The sequence below is a fragment of the Suricata suricatta genome, chromosome 3 (assembly GCF_006229205.1).
Source record: "Suricata suricatta isolate VVHF042 chromosome 3, meerkat_22Aug2017_6uvM2_HiC, whole genome shotgun sequence".
NCBI lineage: Eukaryota > Metazoa > Chordata > Mammalia > Carnivora > Herpestidae > Suricata > Suricata suricatta.
The window spans coordinates 137938662-137950754 of record NC_043702.1 but is presented as its reverse complement, the minus strand read 5'-3'; the positions used below and the strand labels follow the sequence as shown (position 1 = coordinate 137950754).

Here is a 12093-nt window from a genome sequence, read left to right as displayed (position 1 = left end):
GATTCAAGTATAATTTTTAGCTTGTCTGGAGCTGCTCTGTTTTTGCTGTCACATTTTGTGACCCTCTATGAAGGGTTATTTTCTTCCTTTTTTTAATAGCTCTTTTCAATCTTGAATTCTTATTTAGAAACTTAGGAGTAGGCAGTTCAGGTTGCTTTGCAGAGAAGCGGTGTTAGAAAATCTTGCCAAGTTCGATTACTCTTAGCTTCATCCATTGATGGAAGTCAGGCATTGATGTCAGTTAGTGCATTTTTGGTGGCTTTCAAGAAAGACTGTTGATAATTAGAGTTCAATATCACAGGTCGGCTTGGAGCTCTAGTGAGCTTCTTAAATTGATCCCCCACATTTAAAATGCTTTTCTAGTTTTGAATGGTGAATTTTGGTGAGTATACTGAAGATGGTCAGCATTGAGTTAGATAGATATGCACCCAGCAAATCAGCAAGAATTGTCAGGCCTACGATCCTTAGAGTTTTATGAGAAACATAAAGAGAAAGGTTATTTGAAAAAGTTTAAGAACTAACATTTTTGTGTCATGAAACCTGAATTGTTATTTTTTTTAATCAGAGAAAACAAAACTTAAGAGAAAGGGAAAGGGAGAATACATTAAGAAGAAAATGACCTCGTATTTTCTTGAAGAGGGAAGAATGGGTCCCATTCAACAAATACATGCACAAATGTGGGCATGACATAGTGCTGTAAGCTAGGGAGGGGAGACTCACATGTAACTGTATCACTGATGGATTTGATAGAAGCTGTCGGAGGCTTAAAAAATACCTTGGCAAGTCAAGATAAGGAGGGGTTATAATTGATGCAGTGATAGTATTAGGAAAGTTTTTATGTAGTGAATGTTATTTTTGTGAGCCCTCAAATTTTGGCCTGATAGGTGGGATGTCAGGAAAGCAGCTAGGTGGCATGAGCAGCTTCAACAAGGGAAGGAGTCCAAAAGACCCAAATTACGAAATCAAAAGCTTGGTTTATTTGGAGTGGAGGGATGAGTGAAGGACTGAGTAGTAGTCCTAGATGAGTGTGGAAAGGTAAGTTGGAGTTCTCTTACGAGGTTCTTTTATCATAATCACCAGGGAAGAGTGATCCTATTCAATTCAGTAAAAATTAAAAATATAATAATAATATTTGGAGTTTTGGGGCAGAAGATGAAAGGATCAGAGTTGTGCTTCAAGAAGATTAAATTTTTCCAGGGAATGTAAAACATCAAGAAACATAACTAGGTTGGAAATAATGAGAAGAGAATACCGGTCAGCCCTTTGCTAAAGGATTAAGAGGGAATGCAAAGATATAGAATACATTTCATTCTAATGGGGGGAAAAGGACAGCTACTCATTTGATTTCATCTTACTTGTTGTGGCACAGCAAAATAAATTGCAAATATTTTTTGGGTAAATAATTTGAAGAAGGCTAGCAAATGCTATTTTTTGTTTCTGGCCTTAAAGTCATTATTATATAATACTGAGAATAGAATTCTCTACGTTAATTTATAAAGGCTTTCTGCTCCTGTCTTTAATAGACATTATGTTATAAAGGAATCTTGGCCTAAAGTATGTTAAATTCTCCAATACAGGTATGTCTGTATTATATCCGCATTCTGTCATTGGCCTGCCTAAGGAAGCTACCATTCATGTTGAGGAAACATCATCAGGAAAGGGAAAAGGGGTCTCTTGACATGATTAGCAATTTGTCATTTTGACTTTCCTCTTCCACTACCTCACAGGTCATAGGGGTCACTTTTCTAAAAATCACAAAATGATTTATATGGAAATAATTGTTCTGCTTTGGGGAGATTTCCCCCTCTTTGGACTTCTAGCTCCTTGCTTTCTTCCTAGATTTCATGGTCCCCTGGGCCTGTGGTTCAGTTACCTCAGTCACATGAATGGGGGTAGAGTAGTCATAGTTACATTTTAAATGCAGTTAAAGAGAAGATGCTTACATTTTACAAATCCATGGAACATTCATGTTTGTACTTCACCGTACATTTAATTAGGATAGTTGTTTTGTCATTTGAAAAATGTTATATGAGAAAAAGTCCTTCAAAACAAATTTTTGTGTCTTCGTTGCTCTTAGCTTGATTGCCTGAATGTTCTTCAGGAGGAAGGAGGCTGGTAGTGACTCCTTTGGATTTGCCACTGGCTTACACATTTGTGTAACCAATGGAATCTTTGTGTGGTCTCTCTTGAGGCTGTATAGAATTTAAAATGGCAGGATAGGGGCACCTTGGGTAGCTCAGTTGGCTCAGTTGGTTAAGCAGCTGACTCTTGATTTCAGCTCAGATCATGATCTTGCAGTTCCTGAGTTTGAGCCCCGCATGGGGCTCTGCACTGACAGTGTGAAGCCTGCTTAGGATTCTCTTTCCAGCTCTCTGCCCCTCCCCCACTTTCGTGCACGCGCTTTCTCTCCCTCACTCTCTCTCAAAATAAGTAAATAAACTTCAAGAAACAAATAAGTTGGCAGGATAAACAAGATAGTCACGGGAAAAACAATTACATTTTTGCCTAGAGATTTGTATTTGCAGATTTGTAGCAACGTGCATGAACTAATTCAATTGACTTTAGTAAAAATCAAAATAGGAACCTTTATTGGAATTTCATAATGAGGTCATGTTTTGGAAAGAATGGGTGGAAAAGCCAATTGTAATAAGAAAGAACTTTTTTAAAGTTTCTTAATTTTTGAGAAAGAGAGCAAGAGTGCATGTGAATGTGTGAGTGGGGGAGGGTTAGAGAGAGAGAGAATCCCAAGCAGGCTCCGCTGATGTGGGGCTTGAACTCATAAATCATGAGATCATGGGGCACCCAAACACCCCAAGAAGAAAGAACTTTTACATGTTTTTATGTTTACTGAAATATTTAAAAATATCCTACAGTTATATTTAATTCTTACCAGTGTTTGGTATTTTAAATTTATTTTAAATCATGTGATGCCTTCCACATTTCAATCAGTTAGACATGGATTGTCAGATTTTGAAAATGGATTTGATACATTTGGGATCTTCTTATAATGCTTGTTTTATAATAGCAGCTTTTCACTTAATACCATTTAGCAACATCTAATATTAAAATTTTTTGAGCAGTTAGCTTTAATAAATGGTCATTTTGAATGCTATATACAATAATCTCAGAGGAAAATATTGAGTACAATCTTTTGAAGTATATGCTTCATGCCCCTGTGTATTTGGTAATCTTAAAGTGACTGGATTCTTGGCATTTGCAGATTACATACTCATGAGGCAGTGTAATGTTATGTGTAAGAGCATGCATTCTAGAGCCACAGTGCCTAATTCAAATCTTGTCTTTGCTATTTACTACTTATATGATCTTAAATAAGTTACTTAATTTTTCTGAATCTATGTTCTCTCATCTATAGAGAGAATTGAATAGTAGTTATTCACAGAGTTGTGAATTAAATTAATTGACCTATGTTAAGCACTTAAAATAATGCCTGGTGCACAGTAAGTGTCACATAGATGTTTTATATCATTATTACTGATAGGGCAAGGTTTCATAATATGTAGTAATTTGTATTTGTTGAAGTATGTGTTGAATTATAGGGCTACTAATATAAGAGTGAGGCCACTGCTGGTGATCCAGGTGAAAAGGTCTAAAAAAATAGTAGACTGGCACGTAATAGGAAATCAGTTGATATTTTTCATACAAATAATTGAATTAATGGATCATGAGAAATAGAAATAAAAGTAAAAGGAGAAGAAATAGAAGTTTGGGTTGAATTTGGATAGTGGGTTATCCTAAATGTGAAGAAACATTAATGTAAAGAAATCATTTAAATATTCATTTCAGTTGCAGTTGGCTAAATTCTGTGGGGAAAAATATTTACTATAGGAATATTCTCAAATTTGAATGGCTGTAGCCATATGAGGAAGTTGGCAGTCTTTCTTGAGAAAGGAAGTTAAAACAGTAGACAGAATTGGCAAAAACAGCCATCTCAGTGCTCTGGAAATTGATCAAAGGGATATGACAATCTGAAAAGTGTTCATGCTTGAAAAACAACCAAACTTTGGGAAAGAAGAGTGGGAGTGTACGGCACTTTTGCCTGGGCTACTCTCTTTTCCCTACTGTCAGGTGTGAAGTTTCTTCCAGATTGAAGCAGGCATGAGGGCCAGCTCTGAGGTTGCATGCATATGTACAGAAACAGGGAAGGATCCGCATTGAAAGTAAAAACCAGGAGAGATTTGTAAGTGGCCTCAATTTTTACTGTATTCTACACATAGGCCGAGGATGGACGCTTTAGGCACTCAGGTATTTGAATATAAACTCTTTTCAGTCACAGATTGAGCACTTAAGCTATGCAGACACAGGATGATCCCTAGGAAGTGAGGCTCAAAAATAAAAATAAGAAAATAATGAGCAGAGATAACGACAGCTGCTTGTTATAAAGTGGTAGGAGAGGCAGATCTGGTGATAAAGGCTAACACAGAACAGACAACCAGCTGCAATGATAACAGTCTTCTTGGGAACAAAGTCAGGCTCTAGAGTTGCTAAAATATATCATCCAAAATATCCCATTTTCAACAAATATTATATGATAAACAAAAATGTGTGACTATTGCAGGGGAAAAAGCAGTCAATAGAAATTGACTCTGAATGTCCTCAGGTTGGAGGTAACAGACTTCAAAGTGGTTATTTATAAATATGTTCAAAGAACTAAAGGAAACCATGTTTAAAGAATTAAGGAAAAGTATGACAACAATGAATCAAGAAATAGAAATTCTCAATAAGGAGATATAAATTATATATATAATGTATATATACACACATATATATATAAAGAACGAAAATTCTCAAGTTGAAAAGTACAATATTTGAAATGAAGAATCACTTGGCGGGGGGTGGAATTCATTAGAGCATTTCAGTAGCAAATTTGAGATAGATGAAGGAAGGATCATTTAACTTGAAGATAGAATGATAGAAATAATCAAATCCAGAAAAAAAAGATGCCCCAAAACGTGAAGAAAAATGAATAGGCCTACACAAATCTGTAAGACAATATCAAATATATCAGGGAGTCCCAGAATGAGAGGAAAGAGAGAAAGGGGAAGCAAAAGTATTTGGAAACATAATGGCTTAAAAACATCTCAAATTTGATGAAGAACATTGATATGCACCCAAGAAGCTCAATGGACCTTAATTAGGAAGATACACCTAGTCAAATTGCTGAAAGACAAAAACAAAGAGGAAAATCTTGAAAGCAAATAAAGAGAAAGCACTCACTCTATACAAGGAAACATTAATGTCTGGCTTCTCATTAAAAACACTTTCAGTTATAAAATAAATAAGTCATGGAGATGAAATATAGTCATATAGGGAATATATAGGGAATGTAGTCAATAATATTGTACAGTGACAAATGGTGACTACACTTATTGTGATGAGCACTGAGTACAGTAATTCAGATTGCTGAAGCAACATGTTGCACACTTGAAACTAATATAACATTGTATGTCAATTATACCTTAATAATAATAATAATAATAATACCACCAATGGAAGACAGAAGATAGTGAAATGACATATGCAAAGTGCTGAAAGGAAGTAACTATCAACTGAGAATTCTCTATCTAGCAAAATCATTCTTCAAAAATGAAGATGAAATAAAGAAATTCCCAAATAAAGGACTAAGAGAATTCATTGCTAGACTTGCCCTACAAGATATAATACAGGAAGTCCTTCAGGCTGAAAGGAAATCACACCACAGAGTAACTTTAATCTGTAGGAGGAAATGAAGAGCACTGGAATGGTAAAATATAAGTCACTTGAAAAAGGCTTATTTTTTCTCATTTTTCTTCTTCTTTTAAAAGACATAAGATTATATGAAACAATACTTATAACTCTGTGCTACTGAGTTTATAACATACAGAAGTAATATTACATATATGATAATAGACAAAGGGCAGAAGAAATGGAGCTATAATGGAGCAAAGTTTCTACATTTCACCTTAAGTTAGTATTAATCTGAAGTCGATTGTGATAAATTAAGATACAGACTGTAATCCTTACAGCAATCACTAAAAAAATATGGTAAAAGAAGATTGAGGAACTGAAATAATACAAAACTACTTTTTATAATAGTAAAAAGTATTGATACAAAAGAAAGCTGTAAAAGAGGAACAAAAAGACAGTAGATGTAGAAAACAAGTCGCAAAATTGCAAATTTAAACCCACCACACCAATAATTACAATTCAATATGAATGTCTAAACATGCCAAACAAAAGGCAGAGATTATTAAACTGGATTTTAAAAAGTAAGATTCAATTATCTTCTGTGTATGAGACACACACCTTAAAATTAAAGACACAAATAGGTTAAAAGAAAAACGATGGGAAGAGATAAACCCTGCAAATGGTAACCATTAGAGAGCTGAGATGGCCATATTACATACCAGCAAAGCAGCTTTGAAGACAACAGGCTTACTAGAGACTACGACAGGTTTTCCATAGTGGTAAAAGGGTCAGTACCTAGAAAGATAGACCAATAGATGCATATGCACTAACAGCTTCCATAAATATGAAGCAAAATCTGTCTGAATTGGAGGGTAAATAGGTAATTCAACAGATAATTCAATAATAATAAAAGGAGGTTTCAATACCCCATTCTTGGTAAATTAGAAAATCAAGGATATTGAGAAGACTTCAATAACATTGTCAAACATCTCTGACACATACGGAACAATGATTGCAGAATGCATTCCTAGCACATGTACGTGGAACATTGTCCATGATAGATCATGTGCTGTGCCACAAAACAAGCTTCAGTATTTAAAAGGATTTAGGTCATACAACATGTTCTGATCATAACAATTCAATTATAAATCAGAAAGAGATCTGGCGAGTCCACAAATATTTGGAAATTAAACACACTTGTAAATAACCTGTGAGTCAAAGAAGTCATCTCAGGAGAAGCTAGAAAATGTTTTTAATGGAATCAAAACACAGAAAATATCAAAATGTATCAGATCCAGCTAAATCAGTTCTTAAGGAAAATTTATGGCTTATATACTCCTGTATCCAAAAAAATGAAAATCTCACCTTGCACCTTAGCAAACTAGAAAATTACTAGAAGATTACTGTGTTATTAGAGCAGAGATAAGTATATAGATCACTGGAATGGAACTGAGTATCCAGAAATAAAGCCTTACATTTTTGGTCAACTGATTTTCAGGAAAGGTGCCAAAAGAATTTGATGGTGAACAAATAGTCGTTTGAACCAATGTTGCTGGGAAAATCAAGTCACATACTAAAACCAAAGTGAACTAAGACCCTTACTATAGACCATATGTAAAAATTAACTCAAAATAGCTCATAGACTTATGGATGGGAGCTAAAACTAAAAATAGGAGAAGAAACCATAGGAGAAAATTGTGATGATCTTGGTTTAGACAAAGAGTTATTAGATATGACACCAAAAATATCCATAAAAGAAAATGTTGATAATGTGAGCCTCATTAAAATTGAAAACTTTTATACTTCAAAAGATATCAATAAGAAAATGAAAAGACAAGCGACAGAATGGGAGAAAATATTTCAAATCATGTTACTATGAGGACTTGTATTCAGAATTTATAAAGAACTCCTAGTGGTTCCTGACTGGCTAGGTCAGTAAAACATGAGACTCCTTATCTTGGGGTTGTAAGTTTGAGACCCACGTTGGGTCTATAGATTACTTAAAATAAAATCTTAAAATATAAAAAGAACTCTTATAACTCAGTAAGTATAAAAGTGCACAAATACTCACCAAGGAAGCTATATGAATGGCTCAGAAGGGCATCCAATGATGTTCACCATGTTACTCACTAGGGAATACAAATTAAAATTATTATAAGATGCCACTAATACCCACTAAAAGGTCTGTAATCAAAAGATAGTATCAAGTGTTGATAGGGATATAGAGAGAAACTGGAACTCTCATATATTGCTGGTGGCAATGTGAAATGGGACAGCTACTTTAGAAAGATTTGGTACTTTCTTAGAAAGCGAAACATAAATTTTCCACGTGACCCAGCAATTCCACACCTAGGAATGTCCTTGAGAGAAATGAAGACATGTTTACAACAAGATATATATGTGAATGTTAATAGCAACACTATTCATTATAGCCTCAGCCTAGAAAGTCTGCATGTCCATTAACTGGCGTGAGTAGATTAACAAAATATGTTCTACCCAAACAATGGAATGCTATTCAGAAATAAAATGGAACAGACTGTGTATACCTGCCACAACTTGGATGAATCTGAAAAGGATTATGCTAAGTGGAAGAAGGTAATTGCAAAAGGCAATGTATTTTGTGAGTCCATTTACATGAAATCTCCAGAAAGGGTACATTTATAGGGACAGAAAGCAGATCAGTTTTCCCTAGGGCTGGGGATGGAAGTGAGGATTAATGTAAACATCATGAGGAAACTTTTCAGGGTCATCAAAGTGTTCTAAACCTGGATTGTGTGATGGTTGCACAACGTTTTACATTTACTAAGTAAGAATCACTGAATTGCACACTTACAACAGATGAATTTTATGCTATATAAATCATCTCTTAGTAAAACTGCTAAAGTAAAATTTGAGGATGCATGAACGTCTCAAGACACATCCTTCTAGCATGCCCATGAAAGGAGTAACTGGATCTCTCAGATTTTGGCACAATATCTAATTAACTTCATGATGTGCTTTGGAATAGGAAATTGGTAGATATTACCTGTCCTAGTAAATGATATGAGCTTGAGAGAAGCAAAGTGAGTTACTCAAGGTCATGTTAAAAGTCAGCTGAAAGCTGTAAACGCAGATACCCTCTACACCCCACAGCGACAGTGGGGGTAGACATGGCTCCCCTTCAAGGAAATCTTGTCGCTTGGCTATTCAAGTCCATTTGTCACTGAGGTTGAATTGAGCAGTTCTTTCCTTTCGTATACTTTTGTTTTCCTTTGATTCACCAGTTGGATTCCTATTACTCATTAAGTCCTTCGTTTTTAGCTCTTGCAGTTCAACCCTGTGGAGCGTCTTGGTGCTGGAGTTGCTGGTGTTGAAGATATCAAATCTCATCCATTTTTTACCCCTGTGGATTGGGCAGAACTGATGAGATGAACAGAATGCAGGGTTATCTGTGCACATTCTGATCTTCTCTGTGACAGGCATCTCCAGCACAGAGGCAGCTCTGCCTCGTCACTTATGGAGCACCAAGACATTGGGATAAAGACCTTTAAAGGAAACGGGGGAAGAAAAAGGCTGAAAGAGAACAGTTCCTTTACCATGACTCTCTGGACAAGATATTGGCTACATTTGCAGGGGGCTTTTATGTGCAACCCTTCAACAAAGGTTTGAGCTTTATTTTATCTGCATTTAATGTTGCAGATTGGTTGTAAACCCAACTGAGAGAAGAATGCCCTTCAAGAACTTCCTCTGAAAGCTCCAAGTGTACATTTAAGTGTTACTTGAAAGGAGGACCTTTACATGGCAGCTAATAGTGCTTTCTGCTAAGCTAAATTGGTTTATATGATCGTAATTAATATTCGCCGAATAATACACTAAAAATGCTTCAGGAATAGTGTCATCTATGGAGCTTAAAAAGTGAGAAAACAAGAATTTATACATCATGTCTGATAGGAAACACGCACCATGATGCTATATAATTAATGTGTGCTAAATGTGGTTCCACACTATTTCAAGCTTTCCGAAGTCAACATGAGAAGAAAACTCATGCTGTCAACTTAATATGTGGTTGGTTGGTACTGCTTGTGGAGGGTTCGTATAAACACTCACTGTCTCTCAACTTTATCTTTCTGCTCCCTACACCTTTGCCTATTCTCTCAGAATCTGTCCCCTTTTCCTCCACTAGCACCTCCAATATGCAACAAAAAGGGAAGGGACTATTTATTTCCCCAAATTGTATCCACTTAATAAGGACAAAGAAATCATGATTATAAAATAAACGTGGTAAAAATTGAAATCTCTCCTTTATTTAATTGCTTAAGTTTTTTTGCTTTGCTTTGTTTTAGAAGGGCCTCTCTTTCTTTCATTTTATAATGTTAGCAATTTCTGCTGCTGCTTATACTTGACTTCATTTTAGGTTTTTGGTTTGGTACACTAAGAACCAAAGGATCTAAATGGAATTGAATGGCAATCCTATTTTATTACTTAGTGATGAGATTTCCAGATTGACCTCCTAATCTACTTGACATTATGTGGAAAGACTATGAGTATTTATACATCTACAAACATTTGTATTTGTTATTTCTTTATGTTGCTAAGATAGCTCCTACTTTCGTGCCTTGTTTATAACAATTTACAAATGTTTTAAAGGTATTAATGTCCCTTTTTTAAACTGTATTGAAAGGTAAAAGAACAAATTTTTTTTTTCAGCGTTAGGGGCCATCAGAAGTAATGAAAGTTTTTCATGTTTTTAATCCTCCAAGTTTTTGAGATCGAGAGTCAATTCCTGCTCGAAGAACATGTATATAGCTTCCATTTGCCATCAGCTGGGTCCTCCCATCAAAATAAATGGAAGCAGAAAATGCTTTAGTGAAACAAAGGAAATGTGCAAGCATTTTTTCTTTTTCTATTTTCCTACTTCCCCCTTTTCCTTCTGGTTCTCTTATAACCTGAACCTCAGACGAAGGACTGCAACAACACCAGGATGGGGAGCGGGTCACCCGGATCAAAGCGCAATCAAGATGACATCACTCCCTGGAACTGCATTTCGACTCCCCAACTCCCGGCCTCATAACAGGAACTCATGCAGGTGAGACTAAAGAATGACTTCCTGTGTAGGACCGGTAGGAAATCTGCAAGTACTTAGAGCTGGCCACTGCAAAGCTTCCTTCCAGAAATGCCCTGTGACAGGAAAGTAGGACCTCACAACTAAGGGGAAGCTCCCAGCCCTGCCACATGACTTTGGCTCCTTGGATTCAGGACAGTAATGTCAACAGATGGTTGCTGTGTCACTGTGTTGACACAGCTCCACGGCTTCAGCTCCCTCTTTGTCTCTATAGATTTGGTTGGAACTTGTGGTTAATGAGATGTATCATTCATAATCATGGTGGACATGAATTATTATAGTAACAAACTTATAGGATATGGCTTTGGGGTGATGAGCCCAAGTCTATTTTTATTTGATGTTGTATAAGTATATTAAAATATACTTGGGTATATTAAAATGCTGTGGGTCATACTGCTTTTTTGTTGTTTTTTAAATTTTTATTCTTATTTTTTTAAGGTTTATTTTTGAGAGACAGAGTGTGAGCTGGGAGGGGCAGAGAGAGCAAGGAGACACAGGACCCGAAGCAGGCTCCAGGCTTTGAGCTGTTAGCACAGAGCCTGACGTGAGGCTTGAACTCAGGAACCCTGAGATCATGACCTGAGCTGAGGTTGGTTGCTTAACTGACTGAGCCACCCAGGTGCCCCTGTTATTTTTTTATTTTTTATTTTTTTAGCATATGTCCTGTGGATCAAACCATGGAAGAACTTACCCTTAAGTATTTTTATTTGATTTTTTTTATTGTAGGAAAACATACATAATATAAAATTGACCATTTTAACTACTTTGAAGTATACAGCTTAGTGGTATTAAGTACATTCCCATTTTTATCCAGCCATCACTACCGTATGTCTCAGAAGTTTTTAATTATCCCAAACTAACTCTACACCCATTAAACAGTAACTTCCCCTTCCCCTTTCTCCCAGTCCCTAGTAACTACTGTTCTACTGCCTGTCTCTGTGATTTTGACTCTTCGAGGTCTCTCATAGAAGTGAAATCCTATAATATTCATTCATCCTTTTGTGTCTGGCTTATTTCACTTATAATGTTTTCAAGGTTCATTCATACTATAGCATATATCAGAATTTTGTTCCTTTTTAAGGCTGAATAATATTTCACTTTATGGATAGACCACATTTTGTTTAGCCATTCCTCTGTCAATTGACATTTGGGTGTTTCCACCTGTTGGCTATTGTAAACAATCTCATTATGAACATTGATGTATAAACATCTATTCAAGTCACTGTCATTTGATTTTATATTTTTATACGAAATTACCAGTGTCATTATTATATGATGCTTTTTTAAGCAGATTATTAAAAATAAGT

The 12093-nt window shown here is 35.7% G+C and overlaps 1 protein-coding gene across 8 annotated transcripts in view; it reads left to right on the top strand.

Moving 5' to 3' along the window:
* RPS6KC1 (ribosomal protein S6 kinase C1) overlaps positions 1-11165 on the top strand; it is a 175568-nt gene extending 164403 nt beyond the window's left edge. For 7 of the 8 annotated variants that reach the window (XM_029935283.1, XM_029935289.1, XM_029935285.1 and 4 more), the window contains one exon: positions 8986-9958. In XM_029935283.1, coding sequence (XP_029791143.1) covers positions 8986-9096 — 111 coding nt within the window. In that variant the 3' untranslated portion in view covers positions 9097-9958. Of the gene's footprint in view, positions 1-8985; positions 9959-10371 lie in introns of those variants that run through there. The other variant, XM_029935284.1, reaches the window with a different exon arrangement.
* Positions 11166-12093: the final 928 nt, after the last annotated feature.